We start from the raw sequence: 21,339 nt of genomic DNA on the forward strand, positions 1-21,339 counted from the left end.
TTTTGGATTAATTGTTTACTTGAGAGACACTTTGCCTAATGAGTGTGTTTGTATATTTTAACTGTATGTGTGAATATACTAATGTTCTCCCATCTCTTTTCTCCTTTGGAGGGTGAGTATTTGATAGACACTGCTTAGACAATTCCCAAGAGCTCAGGCCAATCACAAGTCACCCTAAAGCATTTATTTATCACACCAGTATGTATTGATTCAAGCCTATTGATAGTGTTAAATTTCTTAAAACTGATACATTATTTAATAATTTTTCTCCTACGAGTTTCTTTTACAGGTGTGACAAGTGGCCCCCGCTGCTTACTGTGCTTGGTGTTTACTGTTTTATACTGGAGTTTTATTATAAAGTTGGCTGTTAATATTTGAATGATATGCTGAATTGTCTCCAACTAACCATTCACAGTGTTTTGCAGCATAGATGAGACTAAATGAGTAAAGCCTCAGCTGCTCTTGGGTTTGCCCAGAGATGTGTGTATTATGGACAGAGTTCACTGACAGCAATTTGCCTGATAGGTGGGTATAACATTATGGGGACTGAACTGAAATGATCAATTAACACTGGGATGGTTTCAGTGCCTTGTTTTCTGTCCACATTAGTCCTGCCGCAGTATGAAAGAGGCATTATCCAAACTTGCTCAACAGTACCTGAACTGGTCAAGTGTCAATGTTCAGTTTCTCTAGCATAAACAGACCTTAGCATTGTGCAGTAAACAATAAACAAGTGATAGCCACATGAAGGAAATGAAAGTATGAGGAGAAACAAAGACATAAGAAAGAGAAGAGTTACATAACATTCATTTTAAAAAGTCAAATCAATTGTTTCTTCACTGGAATGCAAACCTGCTTCATTGCTGAATACAAGGCCTATGGAAACTTGCTTTCCCAAGATTTGATTAGAACTTCGTCAACTGAAAAATGACTTTGCAACTGAAGACACTACATCATTTTAAGATTAACTTTCACTCCCTGGAAATAAATTATTTTTCCCCTCCCCACAAATATAAAAGCGTTAGCCAAAAAGGTGAGTGTCATTAGTTAATTACATCTTGAGTGCTAGACCTTTGAAGGGTACATTTGTCATAGTCACAGATTTAAAGAAAATGGAATGTGAGGCCCACATGGTATATACAGTTGCACACACTTGCTACATCTAGCAACTTTAAATGGGCTGAAAATTTTTGTGGTTTTTTTTCAATTGCTCAGTTATAAAATATCTAAAGGGACAAGAAATAGGAAGTCTCAAAAAAATTCAGTTCTTCTATGAGGCAGTACAGGACTGTTTTCCTATTTACACTGCTCTTTGTAAATAATTTTGAAGTGCCAGTTGAAAAGGAGTTTCATAATTAAAGTATCTCTGATTGCAAAATGATGGCAGAGCACAGTGATCTTATCAACCACTAATGAGCTGTTAAAGTTTTGCAATGAAAATGATGTTGATCTCTTTTTTGAGCAGTCAGAGCAACAACATATTAGCAAACTCTAACAAATGAATAATGTATCTTTTTGCATTAGTACTTAACAATGGTACAATCTACTGCCCTGAGGGACTGCACACAATAATAAGCATAAGCCACAAATATTTGCAGGATCAAGACCTAGATTAACTCTTGATTGAAAGTTTAGTATATTAGGCTAGAAATATCATGTATATACCCTGTGAGCACCACATTCATTTCTGTAAGACAGCAAGAATAAAAATACCTTTCAGTACGTCAACTACAAATACGAGTTGATAACATTTACAAATAAAGATATAAAAATAACATTCACATTAACCAGTTTATTTTCATAACTGTTACTGAAGCATGACCGTATCTCTTCTCTTTGATTATGTGATCATGATATAAAATTCACAAGGTTCTTTATTTATTCTTTTGTTTTGTTTTTGAACCTATCAAGAGCTCTACATTCTTCTTGGAAAGCAATTTCCAAGCAGAGAGATGCTGAAAATTAGATTATACAAATCTTGGACAGCAATGTAAATAATATTTATTCTGCTCTGATTTTTAATAATCAACAGTTGGCACTTTATGTAGTGGTGAAAAAAATCACTAATCAAAGAATGAGAGATACCATTTTTAACATTCCACAAAGAAGGAAGAAGGAATCAAACCTGCTGCAAAACAATGAAATGTTCTGACTAATGGAATAATGGGTGATGGAACAGGTAGAAATCTGAAAATGCGACAGAAAAGCAGACCTCTTCTTAGAACTAGATGCAGAATTTGTGCTGACTCCAGGAGGCATGTCGCTATAAAAAGAGTCGGCCTCGCCAGGCTTTTTACATAATCTCCCTGCGGTATTTGTCTAAAGCATAATAAACATTTTAAAGTTAGAAAAGAAGACATGCACACACAAATATTAGTTTAGGATAAAGAGGTAGGGATAATAATCTGAGGAAACTCTGTTACACCACACACTAAGAATATTAATAAATACCTCAGACTTGAAAGAGAAGTCCTTCGTATTTTTGAGAATTCAGAAATGCAGTGTTAGAGATTTAATTCAGAGAAACCTGCTTTTTACCTGAAAAAATCTGGCCGAGATTTTCAAAAGTGACTAATTTTCAGAAGTGACTAATTAGTTTTGGGTGTCTCAGTTTCTGAGACCAATTTCAGATGTCTCCAAGAGGCCTGGGTATCAGGAAGTGACAGACTGTATGACAAGGTACAGGTGCTGCAACCTGCAAAGATTAGTCACCAACTGATCATATGGCTATTCAGGGCAGAGACTAAAAGAAAGTAGAAGCTGAGTCAAAAGGGAGCAAAAGGAAAGGGTTGTGTGTTCTCCCTTCCTGGCTAACTAACACAGGGAAAGCCTCTGGGGAATTATTGCCCAATGTTTTTCAGCTGATTTTCTTTTGGTTTTGAATCAAATGAATGAACAAGCCCTGAAGAAAGGGTCTTAAAAGTTCTCGAAGTTTTATTTCTATTCCCTAGCTGGTGAAACTGACCATCAGTCTGCATACCTGTTCTCTGAAAAACAGCCCTCGTTAAGGTGTCTCGAATAAGGACACCCAAAATCACTGTTCAGTTTGAAAATCTTGGCCTTCATCTCAAACAAGATTCACTTTAAAGCACTCTAGAACTATAAACTGCAAGTCAAGAATACATGTATATATTTTTAAGAACTAAATTTATGCAGTGAATTTGTGAAAGGGATTATGTTTGTTTGGTCAGATACAGAGTTAACTATGGCAGCTCAGTTTTAGTTGGATTTACTACTGGATTTCCAAGTGGGTTTAAAATGCACATTTTTTGCCTCTGAAAGAAAGACAACAACATGATGCTGACTTCCTTTAATTTGCACCGACTCCCACTTTGCCACAGGTTCTGGTTTTAATGATTTACTAGTTTTAAGGATTTCCTAGTTTCAAGTTATCCTCTGGAGCTGTTGCATCTTTACAGTTCACTGTGTCAGAAGTTTACGTAAGGGTAATTTTGGACTCCAGCAGCAGAACTTATTTTTGTCTGAGCTACTGTGTGCAAGTTGAGATTTTTTAACGACAGTGTTTCTTGGCTACAGTATCAAGTCACTAAGTTGAAATATGCATCTGAAAGCCTTATTTAAAATGTAAATAATTACTATAATGTTCCCTTTAGGCTCAAATTTTAACTTTTAATTCTTATCCATTTTGTCAACAATCAGTCTGTGAGTAGGTATTACTCATGAGATTGCGTGAAGCAGAAGAGTGAAAGGAAAGACAACAACAAGCTGCTAGCCCAGATGTATTATAGGGTTTACTATTTTCTCTTCACCCTTTTAGATCAGGCCTTCTCGTCTGTGTCCCCTCCCTCATTCATCCAAGACTTGTTTCTGTTCGGATTAAACAATCTTTTCAATGTTTGTAATTAGAGGCAAATTATTTTTAAAGAGATGAAAATGTTCCATGTTTCTGAAACAAACCAATTTATCAAAATACATAATTCATATCCTGCTCATTCCTTTAGCCTTGGTTTGAGAAAATCCTCCAGTTTATTAAAAACCTATCCCACTTTTCCTCTCAGTGAATTTATAGCCATCGGTTTTCACAGTCCTTTGGAGGTAATTCTAGTTGGTTGAAAATGTCTCTTTAATTTAAATGAATAACTTGTCTGTTGCTTTAACTGTTAACAAAACATGCTCAGTTATCTATACAACACTGTACTTCCCAAGGTGTTTGTTTCTGTTTGTCACCATTAATAAAAATGCGCATTAGCCAGAAGGTTGAGTCACTTTCACTTCAGTTTTACAAACAATGACCTCCTACAGAACTTGACTCCTCAGTTAAAATTTCCTTCACTTCCATATTTAAATTTCATAAGATCCTCATATGTTTAAAATATATAATCATATGCCAAAAGACTCACAGCCAGTACACCACAATCCTTCTGGTCTCTTTCATTCCATATTGAGTCCCAGTTGTAGTCTCAATCCTCATACACCTCAGGAATATTTCAGGCATAAATTTACTGTGATTTGGTTTCTCAGTCCACCACTTAACAAATTGTCACTCTTTGGCCAAACTAATGCTTTTTTCCACATCTTTGTGCATTTCAGGCTATCTCAGTTGATAGAACGATTGACATTTTAGTCCTTTCAGTTTTTTACAATTTACTTGTTTCAGTTGCTTTGCTCCATCAAATATTAATCTTTATGTAATATTGGCACACATGCTGATTTGTTTTCATTTTGGTTTAAGAGCTAACACTAACTAATTTTAATGAGGGCATTTCAGTTAACTCTTTTGTACTTTTTTCATCTACTGAATCTTTGCTTATATATTTTCATAACTATTTCTTCAGATATCAGACTATAGGATTTCCTCTTCCTACATTAATGAGTTTGGTTGCTAGGCACCACTGGTTTTCCATCATCTCCAAAAAGTCTTTGCCCATACTGGTTTCCATCCTGATCCTTGCCATAGACACTGAATGACTGAGTCCACATTCATAGCTTTCCATCTCACCTAATAAACTTATTGAACAATGGAATATAAAACCTAACCAAGAATACATTAAAATTGATATTTTACATTCTCTCAATCCTCTCATGCTAATTTTGCAATTGATGTTGGCTCGGTTTCATTTGATATTTTCAAGATTCAAGTTGCCCTATCCTCCGTCAATGTAGTTGTGTCTCCAGTCAAATGGCTTTAAGGACAACTCATTTTGCATGTAAGTAGATATGTAGGAAAAGAGTTGGCTTTTGTACAGGGAAATCATGCCTCACCAATCTACTGGAATTCTTTGAGGGAGTCAACAAGCATGGGGACATAGGTCAATATAGTATACTTGGTCTTTCCGAAAGCCATTGACAAGGTCCTTCACCAAAGGCTCTTAAGTAAAGTAAGCAGTCATGGGATAAGAGGGAAGGTCCTCACATGAATCAGTAACTGGTTAAAAGATAGGAAAGAAAGGGTAGGAATAAATGGTCAGTTTTCACAATAGATAAAGGTAAATAGTGGAGTCTCACAAGGAGCTGTAATGGGACCTGTGCTGTTCAACATATTCATAAATGATCTGGAAAAGTGGGTGAACAGTTAGGTAGCAAAATTTGCAGACGATAGAAAATTACTCAAGATAGTTAAGTCCAAAGCTGACTGTGAAGAATTACAAAGGGATCTCACAAAACTGTGTGATTGGACACCAAAATGACAGATAAAATTCAATGCTGATAAATGCAAAGTAATGCACATTGAGAAACATAATCTCAGCTATACATACAAAATGTTTGGGTCTGAACTAGATGTTATCACTCAAGAAAGAGATCTGGAGTCATTGGGGATAGTTCCCTGAAAATATCCACTCAGTGTGCAGCAGCAGTCAAAAAGCTAACAGAATATTAGGAACCATTAGAAAAGGGAAAGATAATAAAACAGAAAATATCTTAATGCCAGTGTACAAATCACTGTATAGAGTTCTGGTTGACCCTTTTCAAAAGGATATATTAGAACTGGAAAAGGTGCAGAGAAGGACAACAACATTTATTAGGGATATGGAACAGCTTCCTTCTGAGGAGAGATTAAGAAGACTGGTACTGTTCATTTTAAAAAAGAGACTACTAAGGGGGGACATGATAAAGTCAGATAGTTATTAAGTCTAAAATCATGAGTGGTAAGGAGAAAGTGAATAGGTAAGTGTTATTTACCCCTTCACATAACATAAGAACAAAGGGTTACCTGATTAAATTAATAGACAGCAGGTTTAAAACAAAAATAAGGAAGTACTTCACACAACACACAGTCAACCTGTGGAACTTGTGCCGGGGTTTTGTGAAAGCCAGAAGTATAACTGGGTTCAAAAAAGAACTAAATAAGTTCATGGAGGATAGGTCCATTAATGGCTCTTAGCCAAGGTGGTCAGGGATACAACCCCATGCTCCACATTCCTAAACTTCCACCTGCTAGAAGCATCTGGCACTGACCACTGTCAGAGACAGAATACTGGTCTAGCTGGACCACTGGTCTGACCCAGTATGGCCTTTCTTATGGTCTTATGATCCTTTCATCCGAGAGACAGTACTCCCACAAACCAGTCTTCCATTGGCCCTCTGCTCAAATGATATCCCCTATCTGCAAATCCTTCCCTGAGGCCTGACTTTAATCTCTCTGCCTTTATCCCAATTACAGTTCCCATCAGCTGTCAGTGCCTGTTGTACATCAACTAAATGAGTCAGCACTTGGCAGGGCCTTTCTGCTACATGCCAAGAAAGCACTCTGTCTCCAAATGACAGAGAAAGCATTATAAAGATAGAGGGCATGGAGTGCAGGCTCAGCAGATGGCTGCAGCAGATATAGCAGCAGCTTGGACCAAGACAGTGTAATAACTGCAGAAGTCAGGAGGGGATGGCGAGGGAAGGGAAGCAGAATAATCAGTGAGCAACTGTCTCTTAGGGTCCAATCCTGTACCACTTTAGCCAGTGTGAGTTTGGCCTTTGACTTGAACGAGTGCAGGATCAGGCCCTTACAGAAAAGAGTCTGGCTTGTAGTTAGGTAGGGATAGAACAGCTGGGTAGGTGGAAGGAAGCATAGTTTGAGGGAAGGAATGGGTTCTTCCTGGAATCAATAGTGGGATCTTGGTTAGTGGAAAGAGTGATTCAATTAGTTTTACATTGCTTATCTGAACCAATGTGAATCTTTGAACAGATCAGCATATGGTTTAGATAGTGCAGGACAAGATTCAGATTGAGTCACTTTTTTCCAAACTGCTCACACATCCTCCCTGGTGATTCTGATCTCACACTACTTTTACAGTGGTGTAACACCAGTGACTTCCATAGAGTTGTTTCTGATTTATACCAGTGTGAACTAGTCCTGGAATTGTATTCTCATATTGCTATATTCTTGTGTATATTAAACCATTTTGATCTAAATCCAATTCTATGAATCCTCTTCATTCTGAGGTGTGTTATCCTGAGTTCCTTGTCGTATATAAAACATAAATCAAATATAAACACACAGGATATATATGAGACTACTTGATTTATAACAGTGACATGGACTTTATTATTGAAATTCTTTCTTCAAATTTGTCTGTGAATTTAATTTAACTAAAATGTATTTAAATTTAAATGTGTAACTCCAGGAATTAATTTGGTCCAGAGAATTTAATGTACATCAGTTTCATATTACTCCTCACTCCTCTTGGACCTCAGGAACATTTTAATCTCTAAAAGCATATTTGGGTTTTCTCTGCTTTTATCTTTAATTATTTTTTCTATATTTTCCTTTTCTTGTTGGGTGAAATATTGGCCTCCATTAAGTTAATAGGTGTTTTGCCATTGAATTCAATGGGGCCAGGACTTTAGCCATTGCATTTGCAGAGTTCACAGCATTGTTAGATATTTCGGGTAAGTACTCTTTTATAAAATCATATATATAATTTAAGGCAGTGGTTTTCAACCTTTTTTCATTTGTGGACCCCTAAAAAATTTCAAATGGAGGTGCGGACCCCTTTGTAAATCTTAGACATACTCTTTGGATCCCCAGGGGTCTGCAGACCACAGGTTGAAAACCACTGATTTAAGGAAAAACATATTGAAATATGACAATTCATTATCCATATGTACTCTCTACAAAATTCACATCACAAAAATGGAATAAATACAGAAATAATCGTCATTTAAAGCCTTTCTAGAGGATGTATTCACATTATTTTTATCACATACCTCTGTCTCCGATAGTTTCTTTCCATAGAAAAGAAGAGAAAGAAATAATAATGAGTTACCAATGTGTATATATTAGAGAGAGAATGTGGCTGTATTCATAACAGCATAAACAACAATTAAACATAAAAGCAATTTAAGCAGAAGTGAAATTTTGATTTTCAAATGATTCCTAAATAAATAACTTTTGGAAAAAAGTGAACAAACATATTAGTTCAAATAAACAAAGCTGTAGGAATATAATCATCCTGGACTGTTAAGTGTCTCTAGAATATGCACTGCAATGTTTTACCAGTATTTGAAACAGGCTTATTAAGTCTGGGAACATTTGGGAATCTTAGTTCTGTTTTTCAACACATATTTCTGTATTACTAGGAAAATTCACTAAAATTCCTGCCTAATCATACCCCAAAACATGCATTAAGTTTTGAAGCTCTATTTCAAATAGGGGTTCTTCCGGTACTGACAAAATCAGTAGGTGGTATGCAAAGATGGCTTAAAGCTGTCCTTTTATTAATTTAATACTCATAGTATCTTGTGCATGCCTTTCTCCTTGCACTGTACAAGAGCAGCTCTCAACCCATTCTAATTTACACTAACTTTGAATGGCTACAGGGGGCCAAAACTACAAAAAACTGCTGGACCATGTGTACCTCATTGTGGCCAGATTCTCATCCAAGATAGGGTATAACCTTCAGACGTGTTCTTGCATTTAGATTCTGGGCATTCCAAATACTTAAGTCATGCATTTAATCATATTGGCATCAGTGGGAATACACAGTATAACTAAGAACAGCATTGGCCCAATATTCTGAATGACTTTGCCAGCACCCAAATAATGGTGTTTGGAATAGCTGAGCTTGGTTTGCTTTGTCAATATTCCACACAGAAGGGGTTGCAGCCATTCTTCCATTTAAATTCAAATGCTGCTGACTTTTTTTCTAAAAGCACATGCATTGAATCTTGATTTAATATCTGCAAAACCACCAAACTGTTTTGTTTACAGAAGAACTTCAGCACAGAAACAAAACTGAAAAAAAGAACATGAATATTGGAAAAAAATGGACTTGGCCATTTTGGCCCTGATTCAGCAAAACACTTCAGGCAAGATCCTCAGTTAATATAAACTGGATACCAGCTGAGGATCTGAATCTTAATCGTATGCTTCAAGCCCACCCCCATTCAACAAACCACTTAAGCACATTACTAATTGAGAAATGTACACCAGAATCGGATCAAGATATATAAAACCAAAAATATTTATCCATGTAAAAACCATTTGGAAAACATTTTTGCCAATAAAAGTTTGCCTGAATGATATAATTCAGTTTTTATTTGATCAGCCACCTAAATTTGTATAATTTTCAATATTGTTGCTTTATTACTTCATATTGTAAACAGTTATTTGCTGAACATATATGCATATTTTCAAATTTATTACAAATTGCAAATTATACTTACTTGTAACCCCATCCAGTTATTCCTAAAACGAGAGCCAACACTAAAATGGTGCCAGCAATAGCCCCTATTATTATATTTGTACTAACAACACCTGGGGAAAAGTGAAAGACAAAAAACAAAATATACAGAAATTTAAAAATAAAAGTATACAAAGCAGCAAATATACAAAGTGTTCTAGAAAATTGTTTAGGCCATTAGATCTGTGCTGAATAATGTGAAATAGTGCTAGATTCCTGTAAATAATATTAATATGTTTAACAAGGGACTTTACAAGTAGGAGCCATTGTAGTTTGACCATGTAACAGTAAATGAATTGAATTAATTGATTCCAAAATCAAGCTATAACTACAGGAAGTAAATTAATTATTCATAAATGTTTCATTAAAAAAATAAAAAGCTACTAGAAAGACCTGGAAGGTCTATGGAACCATATGTATGAGTCTGTGTGTAAATATATTAGCATTAAATCTGATTAAAACACTGGTGTTCAGTCAAATTAGATCACTCAATGGGCTAGACATCCTTAGTCTTCTAAATTTACATGGGGGATGCTTCATCCAATGAAATAGGATCTGTAATAAGAGAAATTGTCTTTGTACCATTACAGGAGGGGCAGGAGAAGAGGACAAAAAGACTTACTAATTCATTTTAAAATGTTCAATTTAAATTAAAAATACAGATATGTTCATACTCTGTATAACATTTATACAATACTTTGAGGTTCTTTTTATTCAGGATAGAAGGTTTCTTGTTCCTGATTTAGAGATTAAGACGTCCTGTTTTTCATTATGATTATGTAACTCAATGCTTATCTTTTCAAACAGTGATGTCCAAATACAAATGGAGTAGCCTCCAAGTGCCATATAAAGATATAAAAGTTGCCCCCTATGCATATTTTCTTGGTTATTTTAAAATAATAAATGAACAGCATTTTTTAAAATCATCCATTATGCTGTAATATGTACAATTAAGTCTATATTAAGAGATCTCTTAATGCACAAATAAAAAGTGAGGTGTGAAGGAGTGTGTGTCTTTTGATAGAGGCAAATGATAAATTTACTTTAAAAGCTGCAGGGATTCCTATATGAGATTTATGCATTCTTATTATATTATGCCATAAATTTTCATTATTTATATTATACTTAAAATATACATACACAATAAAAACAAACTTTTACTATACAAAATAATATTTGTAGACAAAATATTGATCTATCTGACTGTTCCCCTTGACAGAGGGCTTGTCTACAAGGGAAAGTTTTAACAGTTTTACCAGTATAATTACACCGCTATACTCTTAGTATTATAATTCCCCTTGTGGACACTCATTTGGGAGTAAAAGTGGATTTTTCACTTCAGTTTATATTGCTTAGGAAGGGATTTAAGCGACATTGAAAACGTCGCTCTTATTTCAGATTAAGAGTGGCCACCTGGGTAGTTAATATGATGTACTTTTAAAGGTTTAAATTCACATTTTATCTTATACCAATATAACTTTCTCATGTAGGCCTCTTCAGAGATTAAATAAAAATGTGTTTATATAAATCACTTAGGAAATCTGAAAGTGTACATTCTGTTATGTGCATGCATGTTATGCACAGATATTACATGTTCATTAGATGTGTATATGTGCAAAAAGAGGCCATGTTTTAAAGAGTTGGGCCTGGAGAATAAGATCATTAAACATTGTTTATTTCATTTAGTAATGGGGTGTATTGGGTGTATGGGGTGTAATGGGGTGTATTGTATTGTATTGGTAAAATTCTGCTAATCTTAATCAAGAATAGTTCCATTTATTTTAATAGGTTCATTCACATGAGTGAAGCAAGCAAGGTGCACCTCGATTCACTTCTACAACCCATGTAGTGCCCTTATGAATTCTATAAGAGTCAAGCTGTGCAGATCCAGTTGTAGGAATAAGGCATTTTTAGAGCATTTGTGTTTCTGAAAAGGAGAGGTCAGGATGCCTAGCGTACTGCTGTATGCTAAGTGAGAGAGTAGCTGATCTAGCTTCACTTATTGGACCTTCCCCAAAACCAAAGATTAGCCTATAATTTTTTTCCTATGAAAGTATTACCACCAATATATGCGTTACACACCTTTGCCTGCCATATCTTCCTCAAAAATTGGAGCAACTTTGTACGGAGTGCTGCAGTCATCTCCTCCCCAGAATCGATCACAGACACACTTTATTTCATTGCTGCAAACCTGCAGGTCAAAACACAAATCACAAAATGAACTTTTTTCCTGCTATTTAGAATACAAATTATGTAGAGTTGAGTGGAACTGGTAAAATAAAAATTGCCCATAAAATTATGTATAATATTTTTACTGTTTCCTTTTGGGAGACTGTGTCCCACAGATTTCAGTTTTCTTTTAAAATAGATTAAATTGATGATTTCACATCAACAACTGAGTTTCTGCAAAGCACAGGAGCACAGGAGAGATAGGAGCTATCAAGAAGTATGTTATGGCTTCCCTAATGCAGGACAGACTTGTGAAGTCTGGGAATTGCTTTAAACCATGACAGGGACAAAGGGACTCTATGCCATCTTGGAACAGCTAGAACTCAGGGCACTCCAGCAACCCCGGTCTCTGACCCAGCACAGGAGCCAAATACAGTAGCTGTGACCCAGACGAGAACTCCCCACACTGGGGGAATTCTCATCTGAAAAGATCCAGTTGCTTTATGGACCGTTTCTGCTACCCACAGCACAAATGGTCCAGGATATGACAGAGAATCGAATCTGGACCTATATACTTTAAAGTTTCCCAGAGAATGGTATTAAGCCCTTTAAATGCACATGTGAAGTATCCGAGGAAAGAAAGTAAGTTGGAGGAAGTGATGAAAAATAAATCATTTATATAATGTTTGTAATAGTATATATGCTTACTGTAACACATAGCTCCAAATGTCTTGACTCTGATGTATTCACTACCTGTATATTTCACACACAATCTTTAAAAGCGTATCTAGAAAATGAACGTGTACCGCCAACAATTTAGGTTCCCTTTATTTAACTAGGTAGATGATTTTTACTAAATGCATAAATTTGGATGCATTCAGTAAAAGCAGCAGCAATGTGAAAGTCAAGACTAAAAACAAGAAAACATACTCCATGTCCTGAACAAATTTTGTCATCTGTAGTGCCCGGGCAGATGCTGAAGTTGAAGGAATCAGTGGGTAGACATCTGCGCTCCAAACACATCATATTTGGGCCACATGGTGTTCCATCCTCCACATAGCCAAGGTCTGTCTCTTCATCTAGCTTAACATGGCCACCGCTTCAAAACAAACAAAGATCCACAATATATTTGTGCATTGCTTTCGACATAAGACTATTCAATAAATTGGACTCTTGGGTGTCACATTCATTTTTGTTTGTGTCATTATAATGTGCAGAAACCAGGCAGGATCCATAAAAAATACTGGGGAGGATAGGAGGGGTTTTTGTCAGTGAGCCTAATATAAAACAAACTAAGATACTGCATTTTTACTTTAGACATATTCTCTGCACAGTACCCTTTAAAATACTGAGATTAAACATAAATATTTCCTGAAGGATGATGTTCTCTATTTGGCTACAGAATAAATGCATGAAGCAGCAGGGCAAGCTTCCCCAAAATGCCATTATAATGTGTCTCACGCCTAATCTAGAAGAAGCACTGATAGGGTCAGATGGAAGTTCAATTTATGTAGATTTTTGTTTTGTTTTTAATGGCAGCAGTTGTTTCTCACTTAGGAAGGACCTAGCTGACATTTCCACAGCGGATGAATATGGAAAGCAGTATCATCTCTGTTTCATTTAATTGGGTTTTAAGAATTACCTGCAGTTGTAGAATTTCCCCAGCTGTATGACTGAAGATGTGATTTCACCATCAAGTTCTCCAAGTCTTGGGACATTAGAGATATTGGAGCATAGAAGATATCCGCAAAGCACATCCCTATATTGAGAGGTTAAATAGACATTCACTCAGAAAAAAAAATCCAATACAAATAGTTTAAACTTAAAAAACAAATCAGACTGGTTGATAGGTCTTTTGTTTTTTCACATGTGCTGGTAACTGGTACACAGCCCATCAGTATGGCAGACCACCACTTATTTCTCTTTCACTTATGTAAGTGCCCAAATCCAGCATCACAGACACACTATGTTCCCATCCTACAGAAAATGTTCTCTGCTTACCTGCCTTACATATTTTCCTGTTATCTTTCCCTGTTATTGCTTCAACTACCTCAGTGTCAAGCCTCCAGACTCTTTGAGCCCGAAGCCTTGTCTACATATAAACATTTTACCACTTTAATTATACCAATAAATCCCCTAATGTGCGTGCAGTTATACTGACATAAAAGTGCTTATACTGTTAGCTATTCCCATACAGGAAGGGGAATAACCTAGACCAGTATAATATACCTGTATATCAGAGATGCCAGGAATCTGTGTATTTCTTCACCAACAAGACTCGGCAGTATCTAATTCAAGTGTTTGTGAGAGCTGGTGAAACTTTATGATACAGTACACAAAACCTCCAGTCACCATTTTCTCCGTTTGAGGATTTTATTTGTAGGAGAGAAGAATGTGGACTCAGATCCGAGCTTTCCCAAAATTCTGGTGGTATTTGGATCCAAATTTCTGGTCTGAGACCATATCTGCTATGTACTGTCTTCTCTGGGGTCCATAATTTGGATCTTCATTTCAAAAACATTTATACTCCATATAGTGGGCCTGATTCTCCATGTCCTGGCACTTTGAGAAGCCACTTATACCATGCAAAGTGGGTGCATAAGTTACAAAATCAGAATGGTGGCATTTTACACCAATTATTCATAGATGTAAATGACCTCTCAAAGTACCAAGCTGTGGAGAATCAGGCCCAGTCTTGCATTAAGGGTATGTCTACCACTGCAGTGGGGAGCTGTGATTTCCAGTGTGGGGGGACAGATTTGTGCTAGCTTCAGATTTGTGCTAGTTCAAGCTAGCACATTAAAAATAGCAGCGTGAACATTGTGACACCGGTAGCAGCTTGGGCTAGCCACTCCAACTCAGACCCAGATGGTTGAGTGGGCATGGACTCAAGTAGCTAGCCCAAGCTGCCACTGGTGCTGCAATGTCCACGCTACTATTTTTAGCACACTTACTCCAGTTGAGTTAGTGCGAGTGTGTCTACCCACAAAGAGAATCCCATCTCCCAGTGGCAGTGTAGATGTTCTCTTGGAGCAAAGTGAAGGAGTGATATTAGTGCTGCATTCCAGAACCTTGGAGCAGTGAGGGAGGCAGACAGTGGCTCTATGCCACCTTAACACCTCCTGGCTTTTGGGCTGCTGTGGTGACCAAAGTGGCCCCGGTGTAAATTTGGCAGATCTGAGAGCTGTTCTGATACAGCACCTTCCTCAGCCTTTTAATAGGCTGCTCCACAGTCGGTAGCAGTTAAGAATCCATGAAGCTGATGCAGACTACGGGGCTCTCCTCCAACCTCTGGCCCCATCCCTGACACACCTCTATGCTGGGGCTTAAGTTGTAGGTGGTCCTCAGAAGATGGCTGTCTTCCTCAGTTCTTGCACCAGAGAAATTCTGCACCAGCCAGACGCAAGGCTTTTAGATCCTGTTTATGAAAGGTGAATCTCACACAAGCTGTTTTCCAGAGTAGATGAACTTACTGTTTGTTGCACTGTATCCAAGTGTCCTTGCCCCTTCCACAGTTACCTTTCTCAGTCCCTTCAATATTCAGTTTCTCATAGCAGTATCTGTCAGCAGCTGTCACTTCTAAAAAACAGAAACAATTTTCTTCTAATAAGATTATGCAAATTTTTAAAAGCCTGATGCAAATTTAATGTTAGAAATCAGGTTGTAGATCAAGTAAATCACAAATTATCCTCTACTTTTTTTTCAAAGATATTGGCTCTTATTATCTCTCCAAGGATTTCTTCATTCCAGACCTTGTTTACAAGTCAAGATCAGTTTTCAAGGAAAAATGTTTTTGATTGTGGCCAGTTTGAGACAATTAAGCATTTGGGGAAAACTTTGAGTTATAACAGCCCTAGATTAAAAATTAGATACTTGCCAGGAACCCTGGATCTCTCTACTTATTTTAAATGATGGAAGAACCCATTTAGACAATCACAACACCAAAGTCTTGGCCTAAGACTCAAATCTATCTTTTAAAAAATTACAGCTAATTTCTCATCTTTGCCTCAATTATTTTTCCTTTTAATGTGCCAAAGTATTTCCAGCTTCTGTCAGAGACCAGTAACTTAAGTGCCTGAAATACAAGACAAACGGTTCTCTTTTGTTCTGTCCCAAGCAGGAGAAGGTACTAAATAGCTTATGAGATGGCTGCTCTCAGGAGACTTCCAGCCCAATTATTCAGACCCAACACATTCTTTGGATAAGCTTTATAAAAACATCTGAACTTTCTGAGTAAGAATCTAAACCAAACTTAAACTCTCAATTGTTGTGGTTCATCCGTTACAATTTATATTGTTTTTCTTCGTCTCCAAAGAAAGCTGAAGCTCTGGCAGAAACCATTTAGCTTCTGCCAGTCCTGAGAGTGGCAGAGTCAATGCTGAACTAGTTGAGACAGTCAATGCTAAAGCACCTTTCATTCATACTAGAACAGCAAGCTAGGAGCTAAGAGCAGGGTGAATAACCTTATCCAAGACATTGCAGGCACAGCGAGTGCTGGTCTGTGACTGACCTGTTGAAGACATTTCCCACAACTTGTATTAGTAGTAGTAGTATTGGTTTTACAGTGCCTAGGAGCCTCAGTCAGACACCATGACCCCATTGTGCTAGGTACTGTACAAACACATAACAGATAGAGTCCCTGCCCCAAAGAGCTTACAGTCTAAGCTGAATCTTGTTTTCTACACACTGTCATGTTCACCCCACAAAGTTGCATCATTTTAACTAAACATGATTTTAAACAAATTTACTTAAACTGGAGGGTGCAGCTCTATGTGCTGAGACTCTTCTATTGGTAAATTTCAGGTGCAAGTTAAACAGAGATAAGCCAGGTTAAAACTGACAGAAGAGTGTCCACACACAAAATTGCAGAGGTTCAACCAAAGTGATAAGCTCTAAATCAGACATGAACAAAGACCTCTGGCAACCACTTATTTTTTCTAGCTATGGTTTCAAACATGTTCCTAACTGCTAATTAAATATAAGTACACCAAGCAATGTGAAGAAACTGATCACCCTGGCAGTCTAGTGGCAGCTTAATAGGGAGGTTCAGGACTTGTTCTAAGTTCCCAGGGTCAGCAAGGACCAGGACACAGCAGAAGCAATGTGCTCAGTTCACAGAAAGAAAAAAATCTTGAGTGACCTCCTCCAAGTAATGCAGTGATCGTCTTTGAAGAGTGCCAAGCCAAGCACTCATTGGCTAGAGACATGGCTGTGATGCTGAAGGGTCTTCAATAGCTAGGGACAGAAGCAAAGTCCCAACTAAGTTTTGATTGATTTTAATGGATTTTAGCTAGGAGTATGTCTGCAATTATTCCCAGATATTCAAATCTTTAGAGCTATATCAATGAAGCCAACTTAGAAACAATAATGTTTACTCACTTTCACCCCAGATGTATTTGCATTGCCGATCCCTTGTTTTACATCTTCCTCCAAAACAAATACCCTAAAGAGAAACAAAACAATGTTTTCTCACCTTTTCACAATTGGGTCAAATACACTTTCAAATCAGGCAAACAAGTATTATTCAATTTATTTTACAATATGTGATGGAAACACTAATTAACACATAATGTGGTTCTACTTTCTAATTGAAAATAATTTGTGAGCCTAGATCCAAATCTCATTGAAGTCCTACTGACTTCAAAGGATCTCAGATCAGAACCTATATGCATATGTTTTCCCAGCTGTAAAATAAAAATATAAATCAAAATTAAAATTACCTGTTTGTTATCACATGAATATCCATCCATTTTGTGAATGTTGGGAGAACACTATAGAAAAATAAAATAACTACTAGATAATCCAGATAGCAAGCAGTCTATAAAAACAATTTGATACATCTAAGGTAATTAGTGGCATTTCAAAAAAAATTCACTTCTTTTCTAAACTTAAAGTAATTTGTATACAACATGTAAATAACTTAGGATACAACTCCAATAACTCTCATATTGACTGAAATTGTGCATATTTTGCACTTGTTCACTTTTTGTGAAAAAGTTTTAAAATATTACCTGACTGGAGTTTCCCGTGCAGTTTTCTGGAATATCACAATCATTTACTGCGTCTCGGCACACAACTCCTTTAGATTCAAACTAAAATGAGTTTGAAAAATTGGTTTCTTAGTATCTTCATAACCAGCTTTTTCATGCAACAACCTTTTCAACAATATTAACCAAAATCAAACTATGAGAAATTTTCAGCTGTTTTTGGGAAGCTGTTTTGACTCATTTTAGATGCCATGTACGTCATCAGGATTAAGAAAAAAATCATATTTTCAGTAACAAGTGCAAGGGCCAAATTTTGCTCTTGTTTCTATTAATCTACCTAAAATACTTACATGTCCCCCAACACTGTAGCACCTGAGAACCTCAGTCTTTAATGTTTATTCTCACAAGACCCCTATGAGATAGAAAAATGCTTTACCCCCATTTTACAGAGAGGGAACTGAGGCACAGTGAGACTCATGAATTGCCCAAAATCATGCAGGATGTCTGTGGAGGAAAAGGGAATTGAAACTGAGCCTTCTGAGCCTGAGGCTAGCACCTAACCACTGGATTATCCTTCTTCTCTTTTATAATGTTCACTTCCTCCAGCACAGCTACCCCAGGTCATTAGTAAGAGAACATTGGGTCACTTACATCTATGTAACTCCATTATAACAGTGTAAATCAGGGCAGAAATTGGTCATAAACATTGTTGGATTCCACATAATTTGACACCCATGTCTAAAGTATCCAGACATGTAAGGCTGAGAACTTTAGCAGTGACAGAATGTATGAATATACATTTCTGCACCATTGCTAAAATCTCATGACCTGAAGAAATGGCAAAATATCCTACCTGTGGGGACTGTCAGTGCTGCACGCCCTGTTTGCCAATCAAGCATCACTACTTCTGACTCAGTCACATAACCAGTTACTGACACCACAGAGCCCTCAGTTTTTCCTGACCAGTCTGTTAATCTGTGCACTCCCCTTCGCTTTTTTAATGTGTGCTCTCTTTCTGCACAAAGATTTGGTTTATGACTTGACATATAAGAGGGCTAGACTCTCAGCTGGTGGAGTCAGTGTAGCTTCATTCATTTCAATGGAGCTAAACTGATTAACACCAGTACGAACTTTTTTCTGACACCTGGCCTGGTTTTTTTCTCCCTGACCAGCTGTGGGGAAAAAACAGATTCAGATTAGATTAGATTAGATTAAAATGTTCAGAAGTGCCTAAATGGTTTATGGAGTCTAAGGGCTTGTGTACACAAGGAGCCATTTCTGATTAACTCCACATGTGGACACACTTACTCCAATATAAGAGTGCCTGTCACAGGATGACTGGCCCTTTCAGAGAAAATGAGGACCAGCGCACTGGTGACTGTTTACCTGCTGTTCAGTTAGGCTTAAGGGAAGGCACGTGGGCCTTACTATGGGCACCCTTGACAGGAAACAGGGAGGAGAAAAGAATGATGTTGATCCTGGTAAGAGGCACCAGGTCCTGGGCTAGAGAAAAAATTGGTCTCCAGAAGAGAGCCCTGAGAAGGCACAACATGGGGAAGGGTGTCAGGATACATAATATGCTTACAGAAGTTTACCTCTAGAGGGAGAGCCTGGAGAGATACCACCTGCCAAGGGGTGGCAGAATGTTTAATCATTGAGCATTGTGGTTGAAGAGGGCTCTAGGAAGAGGAGCCCCTAGTAATGTGTGAACTGGAATAATTGCATAAGGAAGGAGAAATAGTTGTTTCTGGACAATAGGGTTTTAGAACAAACTGAATCCTCCTGTTTGTGGAGATGGGTGTGAGTGTCTTAAGCTGACATTGTACCAATAAAGAAATCTGAGCCGGGCATACGCACAGATAATCCTAGTGTGATTATTATATGGAAGCCATAACTTGTGAGGAAACTGAGGCAAGGGTGCTACAGAGCCACACGTGGCCAGCAAGGGGCATGCACAGAGGGCAGGCATATCCTTTTACATTGCCTTGTTCCTGTTTAGTTTCATCCACTTTCACAATTCTATGTGCAGAAAGCCCTTAGTTCCATTTCCAAAAGTACCTAAGTCTCATTGAAAGTCAGTGGGACTTGGCTCCTACATCATTTAGGTGCTTTTGAAAATTTTATTCATAGACATCTTCTGGGTTTTTAAAAAATTGCATTTAAAAAGAAACGTGCTTAGAAAAATGAGGCCTAGTATAGCATAATTTGCGCCTTTTTTTTTTTTTTGCATTTAATGATAAACCCAAAGTCAAGGCAGAACGTAGCACAGAGCTATTACTAACTCTTCTCCTGCAGGAGTCATATGCATAAATACCCGCAGATCAAGATAACATTATCACCTGTAAGTACATTGCATTGATAACATTAGTATTTATTAGATGAGTAGTGACCTTTATTAGAACAGTGTCCAAGCTTGAAGACAAAAGGTGAAAATCAGAGGTATATTTAGCTGCACTTCCTCACAAAGAGATACCTGGACCTACTTCTACCTATTGATTGATGTGAGTCTAAGGCTATGTCTACATTAAACCTCTGCAGTAGCACAGCTGTAGCGCCTCCGTGTAGACACTCACTGCAGTGATGGGAGGGGCTCTCTCATCACAGTACTTAATCCACCTTCCTGAGAGGCAGGAACTAGATTGACGGAAGGAACCCGAGTGTGGTCTGCATTGGAGGGGTAGGTCAGTGTAACTACGTTGCTCAGGGGGTGGATTTTTCACACCCCTGAGCGACATAGATGGGTCAACCTGACTTTTTAGTGTAGACCAGGCCTTAGAGGAGTTTAAGCTGATGTAATTTACATAGGGCCTGATCCAAAGCCCAGTGAATTAAATGAAAAGATTTCCATTGTATATAATAGGCTTTGAATCAAGTCCCAAGGAACCAGGAGAAGGCATAAATTAAAGTAACAGCAGGCCTCCTTTAACTAACGCATCCTTACACCTTACTGCTAATTGCTCTTCTTACTACATTCTTCTCTGTGACTCTCTGATCTATAATTTTCCCCAGCGCAGATTCCCTCCGATTCAAAAAGGCAAATTCAGAAGTGATGTGTAAATTACATGTTGATAAATGTGTGTGCATCTGACCATGTAAATCTAAAGGAGGCCGGCAGGAGTCCAAACTGATTTGGACTGATTTGGGGTTGGAAGACAGCATAAATTAGTCTAGACTTACACTCCCCTCTGATTTTGATCCACACTTCCTGCTCCACGTATTTTATAATCTAAAAGACAAAGATTTAGCTAGATTAACCTGTCTCTGATGAGTTTTAAGGGCCAAACCTTCAGAAAAGGAGGCCCAAAGCCTCAGAGCAAACATGCATGTGTAATTGTGCCTATCATCACCAAAACTCTAACTCCCCATAAATGAAAGCACAAGTCACTTTAAATGCATCATACTTACCTGACACTTTCTACAGCAAAGCCCATTGCTGCACTGTGAGCCTGCAGTCAGGGTGCACGAATGACAGCAATCTTCTCCTTCAATGGCACACTCCTGGGGAACAGACACACGTGTAAAATATTACAGAGAAAAGCCTATTTCTC

At 37.5% G+C, this 21,339-nt stretch overlaps 1 protein-coding gene across 1 annotated transcript in view; it reads right to left on the minus strand.

The window, feature by feature from the left end:
* ADAM22 (ADAM metallopeptidase domain 22) overlaps positions 1-21,339 on the minus strand; it is a 177,607-nt gene that overhangs the window by 24,178 nt on the left and 132,090 nt on the right. Inside the window, 12 exon segments of the mRNA XM_067562250.1 lie at positions 2,126-2,297; positions 2,300-2,319; positions 8,161-8,178; positions 9,619-9,709; positions 11,718-11,826; positions 12,735-12,903; positions 13,447-13,563; positions 15,278-15,383; positions 17,184-17,247; positions 17,525-17,575; positions 17,816-17,896; positions 21,197-21,289. Of these exon segments, the coding sequence (XP_067418351.1) occupies positions 2,126-2,297; positions 2,300-2,319; positions 8,161-8,178; positions 9,619-9,709; positions 11,718-11,826; positions 12,735-12,903; positions 13,447-13,563; positions 15,278-15,383; positions 17,184-17,247; positions 17,525-17,575; positions 17,816-17,896; positions 21,197-21,289 (1,091 nt within the window).

The sequence above is a fragment of the Emydura macquarii genome, unplaced genomic scaffold, assembly GCF_026122565.2.
Source record: "Emydura macquarii macquarii isolate MOO-44397 ecotype Brisbane River unplaced genomic scaffold, CSIRO-AGI_Emac_v2 contig_2422, whole genome shotgun sequence".
Lineage (NCBI taxonomy): Eukaryota > Metazoa > Chordata > Testudines > Chelidae > Emydura > Emydura macquarii.